Source organism: Aquila chrysaetos, chromosome 17 (genome assembly GCF_900496995.4).
Source record: "Aquila chrysaetos chrysaetos chromosome 17, bAquChr1.4, whole genome shotgun sequence".
Lineage (NCBI taxonomy): Eukaryota > Metazoa > Chordata > Aves > Accipitriformes > Accipitridae > Aquila > Aquila chrysaetos.
In genome coordinates this window covers 7,119,919-7,143,909 of record NC_044020.1, presented here as the reverse complement: position 1 = coordinate 7,143,909, position 23,991 = coordinate 7,119,919, and the positions used below count along the sequence as shown (strand labels likewise).

Below are 23,991 nucleotides of genomic sequence, written 5' to 3'. Positions count from 1 at the left end.
ACACAGGTCCTGGAAAAAACAGCTAGTGCAGCATGTGCTGATATGTATGACGATATAGACACAATAATTGAAATGGAAAAAACCCATCCAGAACGGGAGAAAGACAAGTTCGGTTATGCAACCCACTCTGTTTATATGGCAAAAGGAAAGTTTGTACTCCCACCTGATTTTCTGAGGACTGCCTTACACAACACTAGCACAGCGTGGCCCACTTGTGAGCACAATATAAATAATTCCCGAAGAGAACTGTCCTATTGTTCCTGTCCTCTCTGCCAAAGCTTCAGTCGCCACAAAAGCATGGCATCTCTCTTCATCCAAGCTGGTCAAATTTTGAAATGTTTTCTGGTAACTGTATGCTCAGAGCAAAAAGTTCAGGGAAATGAACAGAATTTGATTTCCTAGGGAGCTCGAGCGTGTGCCTGACTGGCTTTGATTTCTAGGAGGCAAGCTCTACGTGTACATTTCCTATAGCATGGCCTTACGCTCGTAAAAATCTTTCGCAGACGACGGAAACCCTGCTTAGGGAACCTCAGATTCTAGCTGCTGGGCAGACTGGTTGCCACTGGCTATAATCTCACTGGCAATGTATCAGTGTTGTGCTGTTCTGCTGACTGACACATTGCCTGAATAAAGAAAATCCAGGAGACGAGCCTAGGATTGAGTTAAGGCTGTAACTAGAGAGGTCTAAAGGCTTGTCTGACTGGTGAGAGGGCCTAACCTTAGGGAAAAAGCATAAACGGGTACTTTATAACACGTCTTTCTGACATTGATCACTTCTGGTCTAAGAAGGCTTCAGCCAGGGATGCAGCCTTTCTTCAGCTCAAATGCTATTACATCATCTCTCCCTTTTACCCAGTTACGTATTTTCATCAAACCCATAGGGACCCTGATCTTTGAGATGTCCCCCTCTCTCCCCTACCAAAATGTGACTGAAACTAGCCAATAGGTTCTGAAAGCTGAGGAAAACTAAGGACAGACACATGTACAAAATGATGGCGTTTCCATAGTAAATCAGGCTGAAACACTTTCCAGCATTAAAATATTATGCAGAAGCTATCATAGGGTCATTCTATAAAATAGAAGAGCTCAAAAGAGAGACTTGCATGGTCTTAAACTATGGTCATAGGTCAACTCAACAATGTTTGAAAAGCAAGGATGCCAGGAGGTGGGAAGAACAATAACAAAGCCTAACGTTTACAATAGAAGAGGAGGCAGACACGAAAGCCAAGTCAGAGGCAAAGAGAAGTTACAGTATGAAAAATACTAATAATCACCCCCTGCCCATGATATTTTAACTGTGTTCAGCTGCTTTGAAATTGTCTTCTCGATATATGCTTTTGTGCAGGCAGCAAGCTTTTGACATCGGTTCCCTAAACCACACTGAACACACGATAAAGCATTATGAACCATTTTTCACCTAATCCATTTTTACAAAAGTACTGGCTGCCGCCTGTTTCACCCTTTGCTTTTGATGATGCCAGGCATCATGCTGGGCAAAGAAGACAATGTTGTTCAAGGTTTCTTGGAAAAAATCTCTGTTGTTATTATTTGGCAGTTCCCTAAAAGTGCTGCACTGAGGAAAAAGCAAATGCTGAAACAACTGAGAAAAAGACATTCCTTGTTTTCTCCGTTCATCCCCCTCCCTACTTCTACTCTACTCTACTTTAAAAGTAGGTGAACTGGATCCAGAAGATCAAAGGATCATCTCAGCATGGAAAAGTATTCCTTTTCAAGGAGCTGTTGGGAAGCGGTATAGAGAAATCAACACGGTAAGACGTTAATTGTGAACAGTTTAGCTCTCTGTGGGGAAGGATTCCCCATGCCCCTGAAAAATGGTGTAAACTGTGCTACAAGAAATCACTCGAGGATTATGGAATCTGTTGGGAGCAAGGAGTCAGCTGTATGCTAGAGATCATTTGTTTGAAAGCAAAAAGGATAATCACAATTCTTAGGAGAGTTACCATTTAAAATGGGCCTTACAAGTTTTTTCCACTGTCCCAATTCTTCACAGCAGGGTAATTCAAGTGTGCTCAAGTTCTCACCACTACGAGTGACATACAGGGTAAGGTTTATCAAACACTTGATGGTAATCACCTATAAAAAGAACTGTTCATATGAATGTAAAAAATTACTCCCAGATCCCCTTCTTCTGGCCTGTCCTTTTCAGCACTCAGATGCATGCTCTTTCCAGTAAAACACTGGTCCCAAGCCTAGCATCCACTTCACTACAACTTGATTCCACAGACCAGGACAGAAGGCGATAATGAAGCACAAAAAGGGATTTCTAGTGTACAGGGAACAGAATGTCCTCAGACAGAGCAGACAGCTTTCAAATACAAGCTCATATACTAGAACATACAAGCTCTTGATAAGCAAAAAGTATATTACCTAAATCAGAGAATACTATTATTTACCATTTCATTCATTCAGGGAGAAGGTCCCAGTCTGATGCAAAAAAAATCAACTGTCTGCAAAAAGAATGTTTGTTCAGAATTTTCCTTTCCACCCATTTACCTGAAAATGGGAAATACACTGAATGAGAAAATAATCCACTTGCTTAAGGTCAAGACACTGACTTAACTTTTTTAAAAAAATCCAAATAAAACTGTTTCACGCTACATCTGTCCTCACCCAACGACCTGCATTTTAATTTATAGCCATTTAAACTTGTTTCCTCAAAATGAGTAGAAGTATGTGGAGACACATCCTATGCTAAGCTTGTTTCTGTCACTCGTTTTTTCTGTATGGCATGGGGTATGTTATTTTAACTTTCTGCTTAGTTTCCCTCACAATGCACTAGCCCATGGAACTCCCTTAAAACAATATTGTATTAGCAAAGTTAGACAGTCAAACACAAGGCAGGAATATCCAGAGCTTCCCGAATTAATGCAAACGTTTTTGGAAGCACTAACAAACTTGTAATTTAGCACTGAACATCAATCTCTGCTCACAGCTGGAGTAAAATCTTGGTGGCAGGAAAAGGGACTGCCGGAGCACTGCGGTACTCCTCACATCTTCCGTTAAAGCATTCACTATTGATTTTTACCAGAGACAGAACTGCAAGACTAAGCAAGCCACAGCCTGAGCTAATGTGGCAGTTCCTGTTTTGCCTGTAAAGTGAGTGGACAGGACGGAGACACCATCGCATGAAGTATCAGGAGAATAACCCTTTGGACACTAGTGCAGGCATTTGACCTGCTGACGTTTCAGACAAGTTGCCAAATTTTCTGAAGAGTAGGAAAATAAACGTTGGGTTTTGCAGACAAATCCATTGTAACGCTGTAACCTTGTATCAGCTTTTCAGAGATTAAACTGGATTCCCAGAAAGCTTAAGACCATGATGAACTTCAGTTTCTTGCTATGTAACATCATGGAAAGCAAAATTGACCTGCTCACACTCGAAGTGCTGATCTTAGTGATATTCTCTTTTCCAAGTACAGTATATAGAGCTTCCTATGACTTCTTTTCACAGAATATCAAACTATACACTTACTCCCTGGTGCAAATAACACACTGGAAAGAAAAATAAGAGAGAGGAAGAGACCCAGCTTGGAAAAAGAACCATCAATTTTCTTTTCAAATGTAGCTGAACAGGAGAGTTGAGAGGAAACAGATTAATGATTAAGAGTGCGAAACTAGGACTTCAGTGTAAAGTTATTATCATGTCCAGATGTTGTTTTTGCCTTTGACAGTCATTTGAGGTTTCACTTACATAAATACAGATATGCATCCAGTCTTAAGGCACCTACATGCATTTAAAATGCCTGTAATATCTTTAAGGAACTGACCTTTATACATTCTGTACTCCAATTCACCTGCAAAATGAGGAAGGTGGTGATGGGGTAAAAAAAAGTTTGTTTAAACATTGAGTACCTAATTTACTATTAGTACATAATAATAGATGCATTCAACAGTTATTCCAGCAACGAGCTGAAATAGTTCTCATGCCTACAAATTGTAATATTGACCTGGATAATGATCTTAAATCCATGTAAAGTTTGGGTATATTAGATGTGTACGACTGACACCTCTTAACGTATACTGCATCTTTTAAAAGTTCTTTGCTGTTGGAAGCTTTTTAAAAATCAAAGTCACTTAAAAACGGACTTCTTCCCTTGAAAGTATTGCGTATTTCTGATTACTGTGCAGCCAAGTTGAAATACTCCCTCCATCTTCTATTCCAAAACAGATGGCAAATAATGAGCAAGTTGGAATATCCTCTGCTTATAGTATTTAGCTTGCGGTTAAGGACTTTCCAACTTTCTGGGTTAGCACCATCTCACTAGAAAACTGCTGTAGATCAAGGAGGACTAGCACAGCTGACATAATTCAGTCTCAAACCAACCTTCCTATACTTAATAGCTTCTTGTGTCAGCATGTGTCCTAAGCTGAAACATCTCAGATTGAATTTGGCTACAACCTAAGAGTACAGGGATGTGTTTTGCAGATGAGATTGGCAGGAACAGAGGAGCTTAATGTGGTCAGAGGTTCCGAAGGCAGTGGAAGCGCTATGGCTGCTGATGCACCCAAGGTAAAAAGGGAAGGTTTTATCTTCTCTTCCCTAGTTCCTCTCAGTTTAGACACTTAGATTTTTACTGTGCAGTGTGCCACCACTCAAGTGGGAGAGGAGACAAAGTGGCAAGAGTTTTCTTAACGTTTCTCCAAGCCTACCAAGATTGTACTATTCCAAAGTAAACAGCTACCCTGAAAAACCCCCACAAGTCTTAAGCAATTAAATTCACCACGCCTACTCATGAAATTGTTATTCTGTGACATATGTAATTACCAATTAATTATCCCTCATTTTAACAAGTGACAGTAGGCTAGAGGCTTTATTTTTCATTCCACGTAAAAATACATCTGTAGTGGTGTAAAAGACAATTGATTTTAGGTTTTTCAGACTAAAATTAACACAAAAAGTTTCTTCGAACTGATAAAACAATGGAAGTCACACCTCCTTAAATGTGTTTTGGTAACCTTGTTTATTTCTTTAAAAAAATAATTAACTACTATGTCTCAAGTCTTTAAATCATGCTACTTCTTTACATAGGTTAATATCAGTTCAAGACTATCAAACATACAGTCCTCATTAATTTCAGTCTTTCTTAAATTTTCTTGTTAGAATAGTGGCTATGGGATGTTCAGTTCTTGTCTAGTCAGTTTGCTAATATGGCTTACATTGAACTCCAAACCCCTGTTTTCAAAACCCTCCTCCTTCAGCTAGCAGATTGATGCAACTTCAGCAAAACTAGTTTTGGCGAAACACGATTTGCAGAGATTTCAGAAGAATTTTCATTATCTTGTTTAAACCAAGATATGGGAATAAAATAGAACCACAACTTTGGTTTACAAAGCATAGCTTTAATTATACAGATTGCTTCAATGAGTTTTCAAATATAGATTTTAAAAAGTCACCAGTGTTTTAATATATGCTTTCTGAAATAACATTATAACATCTACTTTTGAAATACTTATTGCTAATATCTTAATATTTGTCAAGTTTTAGCAAGAGTTAACTATTGAATATTTTTGTTTAAGTGTTCAATAATAATTAACTCATCATTGAAATGCCATCTCTAGACATTCTCTAGTGTATATATGCTTTCACAGGAATTCAGGCATTACTCTGATTTACAGGTTATGAAGACCTTAAGTATGTCTGCTAGACTGAAATGGGAGCCATGCTTAAGTTACAGAAAAAAAAGCAGCTAACCTACTGAAGTGGCATAAATAACTAAGAGAGAAGGTAACGACTCGGTCATAAAAGCTAACAAATTTATATACTTACAACTTCAGTTTTAGTCTTTTCTTGGTCTCACGAAGAATGTGAAATATCAGGAAGTGGATGATTGCCTGGCCCACAGCATTCTAGTATAATCACAATAATCTGGGGAATTCAAATAGATTGTGAAGAATTTCATGTGGAACAAATTGTATTAAAGAAGATTCTTTAATGAAATGTCATTTTTGACTCATGGAGTAGATTAAGTAATTTGGAGGGAAGTCTTCAGGGCCAGTCAGGCTCCAAGTGGATTTCTTTACATTGTTCCCTAACACACACCTCAAAAGGTAGCAAGGTAGTTTTATCATTACACAAACTGAATTTTGGCTTCTTTGCTGAAATTATCAGCAAAGGCACCAACTTGGAGGTGATTTCTTATCCTATGCAAACTGCTCAGCCACAGCTCCTTTTGAATAAGCCCAAAAGCATTCAGAAAGTGGTTTCTACTGACCCATGTGACAGTGAACAAGTAGTGAGAATCTGGTATTCCATTAATAATCTCCCAGTCACTTGCTTCTTTCACAGTGACATTTTCAAATCAATCTTGCAATGTCGGTAGCTTTCTACACCACTGTAACCTGAATTTGATAAATCAACTCTTCTACAGAGCAGGAATGTCTTTAACAACTTTGTACGGACTCTAACGTGACATTGAATAGCAGTCTATACTTTGAAAATAGATTCAGATTGGGTTTTAATATATTTCTCACTTGTATTTTAGTTTCTCTCAGAGTATCACTGAATTGCAATCACCATAAGATAGCTGACTTCTATGTAATTCCTGTGTCACTTGAGAATATAGTATATTAGAAGAAAAATACAGTTCATCAATGAAACAATTTCATTTTGAAAAGTTACTTTACCTGTAAGTTATGGGACAGAAAGAAGGCAACTTAGGTTAATTGTGTTACATAGAAAATGCAGTAATGACCAGAATGCAGTCTTAGAGGCCTGGAGGTTTAGAGGTGTGGAATTTTTAGTTTTACAAAGTAGTTTCAGAAGAATCAGAAAGGAATCTGAAACGATGCAGCATAAAAATTGCAAGGATCTCACGATTAATTTTCATCCTGGAAAGGTTCAGGCTCAAACACGCTGCCTGTTCAAACTTTCTGGTAGAGAACATGGAGGATCGTAGCTCTTAAAAATGCTGTCAGATAAACACGTCACCCATGTGACCAACGCAAAACCATTGTCTGCTAAAGCTCCAAAGGCATTAGCACTTAACGGAGGTTTCCAAAGGCCAAAATCAGTCTCTTCAGTCACTAAATGAAGATTCACTATCAGAACTGTCCTCTGCTTTCCCATCATCTCCCCAGGCAGGCACAGGGGCATCTGGGGTCCTGCAAGCAACAAAAATGTTCTATTGTAAATCCTAGAAAGTGGCTGAGAACACAAGCAACTTAGCATGTAGTGCTAATGTCCTTTCACTACAATTGCATGCACTTTATTTCCACAACACTTAACAGATTAACTGTTTATGGTTTACAAACTCACACCTTATTGGTATTGCTCCACTTAAAACTGAAAGATAAACACTAGAAACTGTAATTCACTGGACATCAAAACTCTGTAGACATTGGTTTGAATGCGCACCTCTGAGGTTATTGGAAATAATGACAGATCACTAAGAAGTGGCAAACACTTGTAGAAAGAGTTGAAAGCAGGCAATACTGATTAATTCAATTTTTTTTCAGTCTTTAGAGGTTCTAGGGCTGAAAGGAACATGCTGTACACCATTAAGCAGTGTAAATAGTACATGAAAAAAATAAGACAGGAAATGAACAATATTGTATCCAACTAAAACTGCAGGGATAATTTAGAGAAGCAAAAAAGAATTACTCAGAGTGGAATTTGGCTAGAACATTGGGTTAAATTTGACATGCAAGAGCAGCCATGGGATTTTTATTGACTATAAATGATCAGACCTCTTGTATTTAGTTTTGAAGAGAATATTTAAGATGGATCTTAATGTGTTGAAACATTTGCTCAGGGAATCTACTGGGAATGAAGGGGAGAGAAACAAGCCATCTAAAGACTAACTAACACTACTGACTGAAGGTGCTGGCTCTCCCTCGAGTCTCCCTCCTAAGTATGTAATGAGTTTGACCATACAAGCAAGACTGAGCCTGGTAAATTCTGAAACCAAGGTGGAAAATATACATGCAATTATACTTGTGGAAGGGGAAGAATGATCTTCACAGAAACTAGCTTCTTGTATGAAGTTAACTGCTCTCATTCATAAAACATTACATTTTAAACTAAGCCAACAATTGTATTATTTGTCCCGTTGTTATTTATCTTGGGGCTACCCCTGTGTGTCATGCCACAGAATTTCTCTTCCAACTTTAGTTCTGTTTATTATAATTCCTCTGTTGGAAATCCTTAGGGTACCTTTAAAGTGTTTCTAAACATTTTGGGTGCAAAAATGAAAAGTGCATTAAAGAACCGTAAGACAGCCTTCTCCCTCCCCCCTGCACACCTCTAAAATAAATTAAGAAAGCGTTTACTTTCTCATGCAAATAACACTTCACAATATTATTCCTTGTTGCCGTGGCAATGACAAAACAGAAGAGCTGTGCAAAGACATGTGATCTGGAGAGACCAGTGCAAAAACTCTCCCCTAGTAAGGAGAGGAAGATGGCAATGAGTTCCTTTAGTTCATGAGAGCAGGACAAAGTCTCCTGGAATTGTAGACAGGCAAGAGAGGAAGGATAAGAAACAAAAGTTAAAAATAGATAAATTGGGAGCATCAAACTCTGTAAAAAGTTGAGAAAGGAGTGGTAACAGAAGTAAAACAGATGAAGGAAGAGAGTATAAACAACTCCATATTATTAGAATTAGCATCTCTGCAGCCACAAAAAACCCACGCTCAGTCACTGGCAAATAGCTGGGAGAGTCTGCAGTATGTGACCGAGCATACAGCAATATGCACATTTTCCTGATCTTCACTGGGACTGAGTGAGCAGGCCTAAGGAACCTGAAGACCCAAGAAATGTGGTGCGAATGGCAATATATATATATACATACATACATACATACATACATACATATATATATATATATATATATATATATAAAAAAAAGTCTGTGATATTGAGACAAGAAAGCAAGAAATTTAAAAGGTCACCCCTGACTCCTCAAAATATTATGCATTATGCACCTTGACAAATATTTAGCTTTCTTTAACCAGGCAGATTTGCTATACAGTTTTCAAACCAATAACATTTTAAAGAAAATCTGCATAAGCATTACTATTGCACAGAATATTTGAAGATGGACTTTGAGACCAAACCCCAAACATATTCCATGAGCCCAAATGCACAGTAATAACGTTTCTGTCTTAACCCAAAAGCAGGTTACCCAAAGACCCAAAAGACAATCCAAAAGCAGGTACTTTTTAAAAAAGCTTTTGAAATTTTAACGTATTATCTTATTTTTATCTACTGTAAAAATCCACCATAAAGAAATAGCAGCATTTACAGAAAGGTGTGGACCAGAAATGCAGAGTAAAAAATACAACACTTTTAACGCACATATAGTAAACCCATGTTTGATAAACCTGTCTCAGACTTGCACAGGTTCTTACTTGTGTTCTTTTTCTTATTTCTCATTTGATCAGTAAAAATACGGAATGAGGAGTAACTACTTTAGGCTTATTTAGACACCAGGAAGTAGCTGGGAAATAAAGCGACTCAACATATGACCGATACTTCAGTTTTCCTATATTTTCATTTATTTTCTTAAACAAGTGGCTAGTTTCAGAATAAGCCTTTCCAAAATGTAAAAAGACTTCACTGGAAAGGACAAGCGAACTTTCTAATACATTGACAGTTTTGGAGAGGATGCAAAAGTGTTTCAAACAGTTTAATGGCTACAATGTAAGAATGGAAGTTAATATTTCACCAGTTTAACAAATTCTGTGAAATAGTACAGTAAAACGAAATTACATGTCAAATGTAAAATAAGCCTAAAATTCATGCTTATGGCCAGACAAATAGCTCTGAAAATAAGTATCTATTCTTAGTAGTCTTCACATCAGGTTAGCTCAATCAACAGTCACAATTTTGAACTGCTGACTTCAATTTATACTGTCGATGTTGAAGTCAAGTTGTACACTCCATCTACTGAGGGAATCTGGAAACAACTGTGTTGTCCCTCATGCATCCAGCAAAATAAAATAGAGTTTGTTCTTATTACTCTACAGTGATGACATGTTGTTATTGAAGTGTTGAAAGAAAGTATCTGGGAAAAAACCTCATACTCTTAACAGTACAGTGAAAATGGCTACTGATGTATTATTCGATTTCTCATCGCTAAATGCTCATTATCAAATGTTACCTGGCCATTGCTCTATCCTTTTCCTTGAACTGCACCACCTCTGCTTGGCTTGGAACAAGTCCTTCCATTTCCTCTCAAGTCTGAATAGTAAAGTCCTGCAGCTTTCTGTTTGGGAGGGTGCAGTACCTACCCATTTATATTCTAGTCTCTGTACTTCCTGGGTCTTGCCTTGGACTAGACAATACTGAGAAGACAGCTCATACCTGAGATTGCATTCCTCTTCCTTTGGTACTAATGGCCCTCTTCAGACCTATAAAATGCTAAAAAAGCCTTTCACAGAAGACTTCAAAATCTGTTTTAATGCTGATAACTTAGATTCACAACCTTTTCTAAGAACACTTTTTCCCAAGTTTTTTAAGCACATGGTTGCATTCCAACCCTACTGAAAGTTACAAATTACTTACTCGAGAAGATCTGGATTTAGCCCTTCAGAAATCATTTTGTTTCGTATTGCCATTACAGGAACACCCTGTGTAAGAGGAGGAAGAGTAATATCAAACTACTGGACACAAACAGGTGAACTAAGTTCCATAGGTTCTTTTAGGCTACATTTTCATACAAATTTATGCATGTCACTTGTTGAACAAGAGCATGGAAAGATAATCTCAGTTGTCATCAGTATGAACCTAGAAAGCGAGAAATGACTGAGATCAAAGGCCCTTTTAATCCTTCTTACATTTACGTACAGAAAGTTGCACAGACAGAATTGGGAATGGACAGATATATCCGCAATTCATGCAGACAAAACCAGGAAGCTGAAGTTATGTGTATGGATAAGAATGTGAAGAAAGCACAAAGTAGCACAAAGACAGCAGAGAACAGTTGTGCTAGAAAGATGAAGACTCGCACACGCTGAAGGTATAGCCAAAGAGGGAGGAAAACCAGGAAAGTGCATCTGCTGCTGCTCCAGAAGGATACCTTAAGGCAGTGCTAAAAATTGGAAAAGTCTTTAAAAAGCATGCAGAAAAAGGCAAACAGGACATGAGAACAGAAGCACAATTTAAAAGTGATTCCTACGAATACAAGTGCTTGTACAGTCAGGCTTGAATCTTCCATGACTTCTGGACAGATTTTAGTCAACTACGTATGTGTTAAAAAAATTCCTTCCTTTCACTGCAAGTCCCTCCACAGTTTCTACACTTTATTTTATTCAGCAACACCTAAACATGCCCTCATCTTGGATCGCGTACCCAAGAACACTTTGACCCACGTCGTCTTACGAGATACGTTCCAACAAACTGCTCCTATGTTTCCACTAGAGTTGCTCAGACAATTTGTTGCTTTGCCATCCTCTGTTGCAAACCATCAGAAAAAAACACCTGGACCACTGCATGCCAAGATAGGAGGAAAAAAAAAAACAAAAGAAAAGAAAAGAAAAAAAAAAGAAAAGAGGATACAATTTCTGATTTCCAAGGGACAAAGCTACTGGTGGTCTAGGAAAGTCAGGAGAGGCCTCGCAACCTAAATGAAAAGTAGTGTAGGATTCTTTTGGTACAGGACAAATATCTTTTGTCCAAAGTAAGTAAAATAGCGATAAAATAAAGGGCAGCCATGACTAAAGTTCCAGAGAAGCATGTGGTACTAGTGACAGTTGCAGTAGATAACCTGGCAAAGTGAGAGCTAAGCTAGCTGTCTTAACTGTGTTTTCCTTGTGCAGTTTCACAGTAAGAATCACAATCAAGACTCGTGCATGAAGATTCTGGAATAGCACACAGACAGGTACATTGTTGCAGCAATCTATGAGGCATATTGGCAAAAATGTGACTCAAATAGTTGCAAAGTATTAGCTTCTAATAAAGAATTTCACAGTAATTCACAGCTAATGTACATTGCAAAGGGGAAAGTATTTGAGTATTTCATGACAGTTTAAAATATTCGTTTATTCTAGTATAGATTTGCACACCAGGGATTGAGTGTCTATACACCGTCTCATGCTGTCTAATGTTTTTTCCCTCGCTTGACTGCTCTTAGGGTTCCTTTCTCCAGCTCAAAAGTCACTGATGAAGTGTTTATGCGTCATTTCAAACCAAGTGAAAACAAGATTGAGTGAGATCAGGCAAAGCAGAATTCGTATTTGCTTTCCAATGAAAGGGAGCTCGGTATATGAACTTCTAAGAATGGATTGGAAACGGTTATGCTTTTAAGTTCACACTTGGAGAAGCATTTTATTCCAAAATTGTATGCATCAAAATATGTAAGAAAAAAACCTCTCAGTACCCTCATATATCATAGATTTACAAAATTAATCTGAAGTTTAATCAAAATACCCTTTAAAGTGCATTTTTTTCCTGAAGGAAAACAAGTAATATTGTACCTATCTATGTTTATAATACAATTAGAACATTCAATTACTTTATCTTTCATACTTTCATAAGTTTTACTCTGGAAAATCAGAGCCTGATACTGCTGTGACCCTAAATCTTACTAAAATAAAACAGACAACTATTTTAAATCTAAACAATAACTACACCATTGAGCAATCCCAAGCACAAATACAGGCTGGGTGGAGAATGGATTGAGAGCAGCCCTGCGGAGAAGGACTTGGGGGTGTTAGTTGACGAGAAGCTTAACAGGACCTGGCAATGTGTGCTCACAGCCCAGAAAGCCAACCATATCCCAGGCTGCATCACAAGAAGCGTGGCCAGCAGGTCGAGGGAGGGGATTCTCCCCCTCTGCTCCCCTCTCGTGAGACCCCACCTGCAGTACTGCGTTCAGCTCTGGGGCCACCAACATAAGAAGGACATGGAGCTGTTGGAGCGAGTCCAGAGGAGGGCCACCAAGATGATCAGAGGGCTGGAGCACCTCTCCTATAAAGACAGGCTGAGAGAGTTGGGGTTGTTCAGCCTGGAGAAGAGAAGGCTCCAGGGAGACCTTACTGCTGCCTTCCAGTGCCTAAAGGGGGCCTACAGGAAAGCCGGAGAGGGGCTTTTTACAAAGGCATGTAGTGACAGGACAAGGGGTAATGGCTTTACACTAAAAGAGGATAGACTTAGATTAGATGTAAGGAAGAAGTTCTTCACTGTGAGGGTGGTGAGGCACTGGCACAGGTTGCCCAGAGAGGCTGTGGCTGCCCCATCCCTGGCAGTGTTCCAGGCCAGGCTGGATGGGGCTTTGAGCAACCTGGTCTAGTGGAAGGTGTCCCTGCCCATGGCAGCGGGGTTGGAACTAGATGATCATTAAAGGTCCCTTCCAACCCAAACCATGGTATGATTCTATGATTCTACATTGAGCATACAGGTCCACTGCAACGGCACAGGTGTACTTTTCTAACATAGGAGCCAATAGTAAATTTCCATTGCATTTGTCTCTGCCCATTTAAGATTTGAAATAATCCAAATCACTACACATTCAACACAGTATACCCCAGCCCTGCTCCCAGCCTGGTCCTGTGGCTCAGGAAGTGTGCAGGTTCTGGAGAAGCCACAGTGCAAGTAGCAATCTTGCTGCAGAATACGTTTTGGTTCTCCATAGTGCAGAAGGAGGTCACATAACCATCAGTGTTGGCAATTCCTGATGATCAGTGCGCTCTCCATGTTTAGTTTTTATTTCAGTCCTTTAAAGCAAGGATCAGTCTGTATCAGGCCAGTCAGTATCTTGGCATCTATGCAGTCATGTTTGGTGTTTAGAATCAAGTAAGAGTATTTGTACTTTAAACATGAAGTTTATCTGAAATAGTGGACCGCTCCTCTCACACCATCAATAGAAGTGTTCTGAACATTTATTATAGCAAATAGCATAGACAACAATATATATAGTATGTATATACAACAATATATTGTATATTTTAAAAAATAGGAATTTAGTATGCTCAACTGCACTCCATTGAAATGAGTTTGTTACTATTTCACAGAACAGCTATATTTAGTGTAAAAGAAGTATTTCTTCATGGTGTTAATTCTTAAATACTACAAATATTGTGAGCAATAAATAAATGATCAGTTCAAACAAATCTTCAGCTAGAAGCTTAATTTGGGCAAATAAATAACACGAACTGAAATATTTGACTGGACAAGAAGACAAGTTTGGCAAATACAAAAACACACATTAATTTGTAGTATGTTAGTTTGACTTTCCTATGACACTATTTACAACTGGCAGAGGAGTCACCAGGAACTGCCAGTACAAAGGATAAATGTGGAAAGTGAGATCTCACTCCTCTAGCAGTCACCAAAAAAAAGTCAAAGTAATTAGACCATCCAGCACTTTCACATCCACTTTGAAGCCTGGTATTAAATCAATACACTAACATAGCGTTCTACTCTCTGCTACTACCCCACTGCTAGGTTTTCCAAATGGTTTGTAATAAGCTACCCATAAAGTGCCAATTTGTGATTCAAATGAAAAATAAGGTCTGGAACATCATCCAAAGTACCAAGCACACCAATTGTAATAATTGCTCTGAAGAGGGAGTGAAACCATGAAGTTAGTTTTAACATAAGCAAGACTTTACTAATACTATGACATAGTCATATTTTCCAGAATTATAATATGTATTTTAGAGGAAAATTTCCACTGACAGCTTGAAAATAAAGACAGATTTTTTTCTTTGTTTCCAATCTCATTTTTCATTTTGTGGACGTGAAAATAAGAGCTCTTAAAAAATGTCCCATTCACCTTTTCACTCCCTTCATTCGTTTTCACACATGTAAATATTGAGATTACATTCATTTATTTCCTATTTATCTGTAGAACAGCCCACAGATAGAGAGGTAAACAAAACCTGCATCATGAATAACAGAAAACTGAAGTGGAACCAAGTAGTGAAGCAATTCTTGTGTCTCTATTTTGAATGCTGCAGAAATATCAAATATTCCTGCTCTGGACTATACTAGCAAAGCTGTATTTTGTACCTTACAGCAAAACCAAACTGTGATCGTGTCTGTGTGTAGGGAATGACAACAATTTTGCCAGCATAACTACACTTTCAGTGGCATCTTCTGTGAGTCCAGCTAATACCACTCTGCATTTACACATCTTCACACCTTCAGTTGACAAGTATATCGGCAGAATTTTGTACAAAGGTGAAGCTCATTTATTAGAGATGTGCTAGAAATATTGTGATGTTTTCCTAGCTTAAAGATTATTGTTGCAATATATATCTTCAGACACGTAATGTTCACTTACAGCGAGCGGTGTGTGATGTTCCACCTAAAAATAATGGAGTACCCAAAGAATGATAAGAGAACTGACTTACCACTTGTACCATTTTGAGATATCTGGCATATCTTGGATCCTTGGCCACAGTTCTGACATTTTCTGTTATTACCTCTGTTTTCTGTAACCCTTCTTCATGTATATTGTTCTGCTGCATACAAAGAAGATAATACTTTAATGGTTAGGTATGCTGACCAGAAGCATGGAGAGATTTCAATCAATAAAATTTGTAATTTGAGAGTAAAGCACAACACTTCCTCATCAAGATTATTCTGATTTACACTCATAGTATGAGAGATTTCCAAGATGTATGAATACACAAAACCCAGCTCTTTTGTTATTCGCTGTCACAAGTGAGAATTCCTACTTTTAGTCACAATTTTATATTATTGCACAGTATGTGGAAAAAAAAAAGCCTTTAACGGCCCTGTTAAGTTTGTTGTATTTAATGAATAAAACAGAACTAAATTTAAATGCTCACTTTATAAAAAAAAAATTTTTTAGGGATTATTTCTATATATCTCCTCTAGTGGTCCAATGCATTTTTTCCTCAAAACATTTATTTGATTCCCTGACAAATGTTTCCTACAGATCATATAACTTTTAAACTATACGTTTTAGTATAAACCATTAACCAAAAGGATAACATAACAAAATAAAAAAATTCTTGAGAGTAATTAATTTATAAAAAAGAAAAATTACATGAAGCTATAGTACTATTTAAAGGACAACAGAAAACTGCATATTTGCTATTAAACTAACCATTTGAAAGTAGCATTGGAAATCTCCTTTCAGGAATATCTGTCCCTACTTTAACATCTGCGAGGAGGAACATTTTAAAGAACACGAAATAACAGGGAGTCATTCTCTAACATGACTAAAGCACGCAATGCTAACTGTCCATTCTGTTTCCCATGTTGCTGGCTGCAAATTAAGTTACAATCTTTAACAGGCAGGGAAAAGCAGCAGACTACTCCAGCTATTGCTGCTCCACAGCAACTTCCACCAAATAAGAGAACGAGCAGAGATTGGAATTGGAGATTCCAAGAAAAGAAAATATAATAGGAAACCAGGGGAAGAATTCCATCCACAAATGAGCCAGAAAGCCTCACTTAGTGAAGTGGTGATGACAGGATTTAAGTCTGGGTTAAAAAAACCAACCAAACACACACACAAAAAACCAAATAACAAAAAATTAATTGCAGGGATAGGATCTTAATGTTATTCACTTATAATAAGCTGGCATTTTCTGTACATAGATGATAATATATAGAAAACATTCACTGTAATAACCTCTTTAAAATAAAGTATGCTAGAAACTCCAATTTGAGCTGAAAGCTCACATTCTAAAGGAAGGAGAAAAGAATTGGAATTATGTGTTTCAAACTGTTATTTTCATTCATGACCTTCCCAGTCCCCTGATGTAATTCACGTTCATATTTTAGTGTGATTGAAGAAGAGCAAGGAGGCATCTACCATCAGATTTGAGTTAGGTCTAATTACTTAAGCCACATATTCAAGAAAGGGAATACCCTTTTTTGTTTTAAGACATTCATTAAAACAGTTTCATTAGTGAAAAACGTAGGTTTAGATCTTTACAGTTGATTGCTCTCTTCCAATAGACTTGCTTCTTCCATCTATTTCAAATGAGACTAGAAACTTGACGCGGAGAAGTATATTCCTTCAATGTATTAGTTATGCTTCATTACTTACTCCAGACTGAGGTGATACAGCTGTCTGTTGATCTGTAGTAGTTTGCCCCACAGGACCATTTGTAACACTGTTTATATTTGCACTGGACACTTCAAATTTGACATCTTCTAGGCCAGGAATAGAGGCTAACTGAATGTACAAAACATCATCAAATAAGCAATGAGCATATCATAAGTCTATGTGTACAATAAAATCTGCAGTATGCTGCTTACCATATATTCCCCAGGTAAGTTTCACATTAGTAAAATCAAAACTTTTTATCACTAGTTTTGGTATTTTGATTGGCAAAAAAAAAAAAGACTTTTCTAACCAGGTGGCTTCTACAACAAAACCCCCAAAACACTGCATTGGAGCTTTCACTGTTAACAGAGGGTTGCAGTGCAGGAAAGGCTTTGACACCTTCCCAGCATTTTGCTGCTGCACTTATCAACCACACAAGAGCCATGCCATCTTCTCTGCTACTTCCTCTACAGTGAAGAAATCATTACAAGAACAGCTCTATTACCTAACAGATAGGCGACTGGTTACAGATTTTGCCATTTTCTACATCTTTCACTCTTTTTTAAGGAGATGCTGAGAGTGCATATTAAATACACCACATATCTATTTGAAGGAAATTCTATTTAACATGATTATGAAGAATTCTGCAAGAATTATCAATACTGATCATTCCTAAATATTTTGAAATCAGTAAGAGTTAGTAAGCATTGTTTGTACTACTACAGTATTTTTTTCACAAAGATCTTAATGAATGGTTTCAAAATGTCCTACCCCTGCTCCCAGAAAAACCAAGTGAAATTGCTTCCATCATTATTGAAAGAAGGATTGGTTAAAACTCTACAGTGGGTGGTTTTTTGGTTTGGGGATTTTTTTTTTCTTTTAGCAAATTAAATGATAATATATGACTATAGATTATATCCTTTTGTCATTTTAGCTAAAGAAGATACATCAGATGCATTTGTGTTAGCTTAGATCCAATTCAGGTCACATTTCAATATCCAAAGGTTTACAAGGCATCTATCTAGCTACTTATACCAGTTGAAATCCTTACAGTCCGGTAACACAAAGATACTTTTGCTTTACAAAGGGGGCAAAAATTTCTCATTACAGTTTGCATGGCAAATGCAATTTCGTACTGCAACCCTACAACACAAGTTGCATGTTTTAATATCGGAAAACTCCTCTCCATTTTCTTAAAACCAAACATTGCAATAAAATCAACACAAGTAATCTGCCATATAGTTTAGTTGCCTTTTCAAGATCCAAGTGCTCCTTTCCTGTTCAGTATGCTTAACAGAGACAAAACCAACATTTCCACTACGTGCTGTTGGTTCCTTTCCTCCATATCAACTACATGTTCAAACATTACACAATATAAGTGGCAAGGCATGCAAAGAGAGAATTTGCCGTGTGAGCAGTTTGCAATAACTCCTTCAAATCATTATGAAAACTTATTTACTCAATTCAGGCTACGAAAAGGAAGTTAGTTCATGTATGTAGGAGGCTGTCACTGTTAGAAGACAAAGTCTGTACACATACAAACCTTTGCATCCAAAATATTGAGTGTTGTTTCAATTTGTTGGATACGGAGAGACAGTGCTGACAATTTCTAGAATAGAAAACAATTAGGACGTAAAAACACTCCCCTAGGCACTTGTACATATAAACCAGTTCAGATCTAGCTAAACAAAATCACTTTTGTCTTCCACCTGCTGAAGGCAGAGTAGAGTGTAAATGAGATGAAAACACTATGAAATTAACGAAGCAATGACATTCCTTTTTAGTACAGTAGCTACAGTGGTTCAATTTTTAAATAATTTTACTAGGCAGTTAGTTTTCCCAAATAATGATTGACAGAAATGAAGACAGACTATGTACAAAAGAAAGCCAAAGTAAATAGGGTATTACTTTGGGCAACTGGAGAATAATGGTAGACATATCGTACTCTCACAGTTACCAAAACACCTTTCTTCAAAGCTTTTTCCAAATGTGGAAGATGTGATGTGTGTGTATGTAACTGAGCAAATACAAAGTAGAAAAATCCGATAAAGAATAGAGCAGGTGATTGAAAGTCCTATACAGTCAAAATGCACAGTGAACCAGAACTAACCAGAAGCTTTATATGCTCCAGGTGCACCTCAGTCACATTTTGACACCTTTTTTTTTTTTTAAATACAACTTAAGTTTTTCTAAATTACTCTATAAGAACTGTCACTCTTTTAACTAATCACTACCATACTCCACCAGACCTGTCCAAGTGAAGTTGGCTAGCACACTGGCTGGCAGATATGTACCACTCTGACAGCTTTCTGGCACGTTGGCAAGATTCTGCCTGGCTCTGAAGCAGAACTTTAACACCCTAAGAAAATGGCAGTTCTGCCAATATGCTAGAAAAAGTAAAAAGAGACTGACAGGAGCTAGTCTTTTTGGATAGTGCACTGACTTGTTTACAGATGGCTCTTTGTTCGTGAAGAGGAGTTAGTTCCTATTGAAAGGAACTATGTGCCCTACATGTAGCTGGGGAAAGAGGAGGGAAGATGTACAAAAGACGGTTATATAACTTTATGGGTCAGTTTGACTAGACAAGAGCCAAAAAATTTAGAGTTAAGGATGGTGTCAGCCCTAATTTTGAATTTCTTGGCTTCTGTTGATTTACACTGGGAACTTTCACATTAAAAACACTTCTATACTTCATAAATACAAAAAACTTTTCAAGGAGTTTACAAAGCAACTATTTAGTCTGTTGGGTAACAACATGTTTAGGTTAACTAATAACTGTTTTATTAAGTAGACTTCACAGCATTGCTGCGTGCTCAAGATAGCTTTAAATATATGTGTTCTGATTTCCATAGTGCCTGTGTAAGAGGTAATATTGAGATCATGTGACAACTGAGTTCTGGACAACTGACAACAGCATCACCAGGCAGTTACACTGTCCCATGTATCAAGCTACAATAAGTTTAAAAAACTAGAAAAAAATTACATTTTTCCTCTGAAGCTCCATATGTTGATGTGGTAGCCAAATTTTATACTTGTCACGAGTCTGGCTCTAAACTTTACTAACAAATAACAGAATTTCTCAGATTACATGGCTTAGTTTAATTGGATTTGACTGCTGCCCTAGCCCTGCTGGCTAGGGCTGTATAGTAGCCTTTGTTGAATAAACTAGCGAACAGTTACAAAAGACCCACTAATGACAAAAAGGTTAAGCTCAAAGCCACATTAGAAAACTCCCTTTCTACAAGGGAGGAAGCACTCTTGTCCTGTTCAGTGGACAATTCTAGTCCTGTCAATCTGGTATATTTCCATTGACACTAAAGTCACCACAAAAACTTATTAACACTAAATATTGTATTTTTCTCTTTTTTACAAGACACTAGAATTAACTGCTTCATGTTCCATACTAATCACTTGCCAAAAATGTCTTTTTTTCCCCGCATCAAAATTATTTACCTTCAGAGCTTAGTGTACCACCCTTTTAAATTAAAGGTGGTAAAATCTGAAAGCAAGTTTTGATGCACAGATGAGAGGGACACTGACTGTCAAAGTGGATTCAGCACCATAGGAATATGGCATCCTTCTTCCAAAATGACAATATCCACAGATGGAGCTGCTCAGAACAAATTCCATGTATCAAAAAGTTCAAAGACTGTGCCAAACACAAAAGTTTAAGGCAACAAGATTAAGTGTGGTATAATCAGCAGTTCATGTGGCTATCTTGGGGAAAAAATCTGTCTTAAGCACTTAGTCAAGAGAAACCTTGAACAGAAAGCAGACTAAATTTTTTTGGTTTAAGCTACCAGTATTACTGCATCAAAAATATTTAAGTGAATAGTTCTCATTTCTAGGGTTTTTTAAATTGTATAAATTGACAGCTGGGAAAATAATAAACATACCTCTTCGCAAACAGTAGAAAAGCAGTTGAGAAACTGCACTGTGTGAACCACAAACTGGTTTAGAAATGCTACAGTTCTTTTCTGTTGAATAGCAGGAACCTGCATTAAATAATATAATAAAATTAGATCATACATAGTTGTCAGTTCCCACATTTGGATTCAAAGACCTGTTAAAAAATGCAAATGTTTTAGAAGAAATTATTTTAGAAATCTGTCTTAAGTGTGCTTGCTATGAATGCACATATATACAAACAAATTTTTAATATACATATATGTATACACGTATACAAATGCTTTTTCGCTAAAAATCTACTAACATGACAGTTGAAAAGTTGTGGGATACACAGAGAAGGCAACAAGATCCACGTAAATGAAGGACTGTTATCTTACTTAAAAAAACACTTTTAGATGAAATTGTGAACATTCCTGAAAATCAGTGTTATAATTTTTAAAACACAGAGAGGAAATCAGAGTCTTTGCTTCCGAAGCTTAAGAAGGAAAAGCAAACTTGGTCATCCATCCAAATACTCAGTTACAACCAACACTATAATCAAAAGTAAAGAGCAGTGAAACTGCTGTCTCAGTCTTTAGTGGCTATCTACACTTTTCCTTATTTGCAAGTCCAGACTATCCTAAATTACCCTTTAGGTCACTCCTCCAAGTCAGATCTGATGCACACATACTTTTCAGACCAAAAGGTAGAATGTTATGTTTGTGAAAAAGAAGTCTGGTGCTCATAATGTAACAGACAGTTGGCATTTTTATTTAAACTGTTATACAAGACTGGAATCAGGATCATTCCTGCAAATGTTTATGTATAAAATTATAGTGCCTCAGGGTTCATTACCTTGGACAATTGTTTTAAGTCTTAAACTTCACACAGGAAATTTCTCTATAGAATCGTAATTGGTTAAAGTGAAGGATTTACAAGGAAAAATATTTGCAGCCAAGCTTCAGCTGCACCAAACAATAGTTTGTGAATATGGCAACTCTCTGACCTTCACCTTGTCTCTGGTCTTCCATTTGTCAGCGCAGCCATTCACAACACTTTGCCAATCTTAAGACGTCCTGATTTTTTGTGATGCTTTTGTTGCCACTATCTCAAGTTGTCAGCCCGTGCACCCGTACAGCGGGGTTTGCTAAAGCTCAACCCCATAGTTCCAAAACTGTCAAACAGCGCTTACGACCTTATCAGAAATTCATGGGGTAGCACAGAGGATGGAAGGATCATTGGGGCAACTAGAACTGTCCCACCTTTATCCTCCGTATTTGAGAAACGGCTAAAAAAATGGGTTTGCATCATTAAAAGACACGAATAAGCAGCTTTGCACGGGATTTGCCTCCCAGCTGTAAGACTGAAACGGCTTAGCCTTTAAATATCAGGCTACCACACAACACGTAGCAAAACGCCTTTGGAAAACATTAAGACCGCGCTCCTGGAGACCCAGCTTAAGACAAGGCGAACCGCCCCCCCCCCCCCCGCCCCGCTGCGGGATCTCGGCCGCCGGTACGAAGGCGGCGGTCCTCGCCCGCGGCAGCAGAGCAGGGGGATGGAGGGGGTCCGGCGAGGCCGCGGCGGGGGCTGAGGCGCTCGCCCGACCGCCGGGCCGGGCCGGGCCGGGCCGGGGAGCGGAGCGAGAAGGGGCTCGCCCAGCACCAGGGCCAGCGCAGCCGCCGCCAGGGGAGGAAGCGGGACAGCTCCGGGCCGCCGGGCGAGCGCAGCCCGTACCTTGGTGAGGTCAATGCCGGAGCCCACAATGGGCAGCCCGTCCTCGTCCATCCCCGCGGGGCCGAGGCCGCGGGACGGAGAGCGGCCCCGCAGCCGCCAGCCACCTCCCGCCGCACCCCGGAAGCCCCCGGCGGCTCCGTACGCGGCCTCTTGACCTCGGCCCGGAAACAAAACCTCCACTCCCAGAGGAGTGGGGGGCGTGTCCGTAGGTCTGCGCATGCGCCCTCCCCCCTCCCAGCACAATGCCTCATGGGAAACGTAGTCCGAGGGAGGGCGGGAGGAGCGGGGCCGGGGCGGGCCGCGGTCCGTCCGCCTCCTCAGGCCTCTGCGGCCCGGCAGCGCACAGACCAAGCCGGCGTGGCCTGCTGCTCCTGAAGGATGAACGTACTCCTTTCCCCCAAACTTGTGTGGTCCGTTCTGCAAATCGCCCCTGCCAGGCCGCGGCGAGGCGAGGGTAGCGCCCCCGAGCGTGGTCCTGCTTCAGGTCACACCGGTTCACAGCAGTATGGACATCACAGCCCCAGGGCAAGGCTCTGGGTGAGGCGGGTTGTGAAGATAAAGTGTCTTCCCCAGCGGTCGGACATCAGAGTAATGACGAGGAAAGCCAGTGATGAGACTGTTCTGTGCTCTTGTGCGTCATTCGGGTGGTGAAGGGCCAGGCTTTGAATGTGGAGAATAAAAATAATGAGCACCGAATGACCCTGGGATCTTCTGAAAAAGATAAGAGCATGGCTTCAGTCACGTTAGGAAAGGTTCCTGCACTTTAATGCTTACACAAAAGGAAAAAAAAGGGGTATGGTAAATCTAGCTGTTGTCATTGTTTTGTTCAGCAGTACCTATCACTTGATTTTCAAGCGCAGGCTGTAAGTAGGTCTACTCTTTTCAGTGAAGGAACCTCAGAGGCACCAGGCTCCAAGAAAAAGTGGAATAGCATGTAGGTTTGCAAATGTTTCTCTGGAAGATTTCCCTAACTGGAAAATAACCAATCTGTTTTTTTTTATCTTCGAGTGGTTGCTTGTATTATTTTTCTCTACAACAGATACAAAGAGCTGATCAGACCATTTAGAAGTAAGGTCCCAATACGAAGAGAGGTCGAACCACTTGTAACACGTTGCATCATCACAAAGGGTTTCCCATCTCTCTTTTGCTCCCCACTGATGGCTACCTGTGCTTGTTTTACCGTTTGTCAGTTATAGCACACGGTGATCCCTTCCTTAAGGCTGTTCAAATTGCTGTCTTGTTGGAGAACTAGTGTTAGAAGAGGGTAAGTTTTCTGCCTGGTCCACGAGTTGAATCAAATTAGCCAAGGCGTGTGTTTAACACCAGAGTCTGGTGAGCAGGGTTACAGAGTAAGACCTTGCTGGCTTTGATAGCAAAAA

General features: G+C 39.0%; 1 protein-coding gene across 2 annotated transcripts; it reads right to left on the bottom strand.

Moving 5' to 3' along the window:
- Window positions 1–4,963: 4,963 nt before the first annotated feature.
- On the bottom strand, window positions 4,964–22,771 carry WASHC3 (WASH complex subunit 3). Of its 2 annotated transcripts, none has more exons than XM_030041217.2 (7): window positions 22,613–22,771; window positions 20,884–20,982; window positions 18,531–18,596; window positions 16,988–17,116; window positions 15,315–15,425; window positions 10,525–10,589; window positions 4,964–7,122 (listed from the first exon to the last, which is right to left on the bottom strand). In XM_030041217.2, the coding sequence occupies exons 1-7, from the start codon at window positions 22,661–22,663 to the stop codon at window positions 7,038–7,040; spliced, it is 606 nt and encodes a 201-aa protein (XP_029897077.1). In that variant the 5' UTR covers window positions 22,664–22,771; the 3' UTR covers window positions 4,964–7,037. The 2 variants fall into 2 exon arrangements, with proteins under 2 accessions (XP_029897077.1, XP_029897078.1); XM_030041218.2 differs by having other exon boundaries at window positions 15,315–15,422.
- Window positions 22,772–23,991: the final 1,220 nt, after the last annotated feature.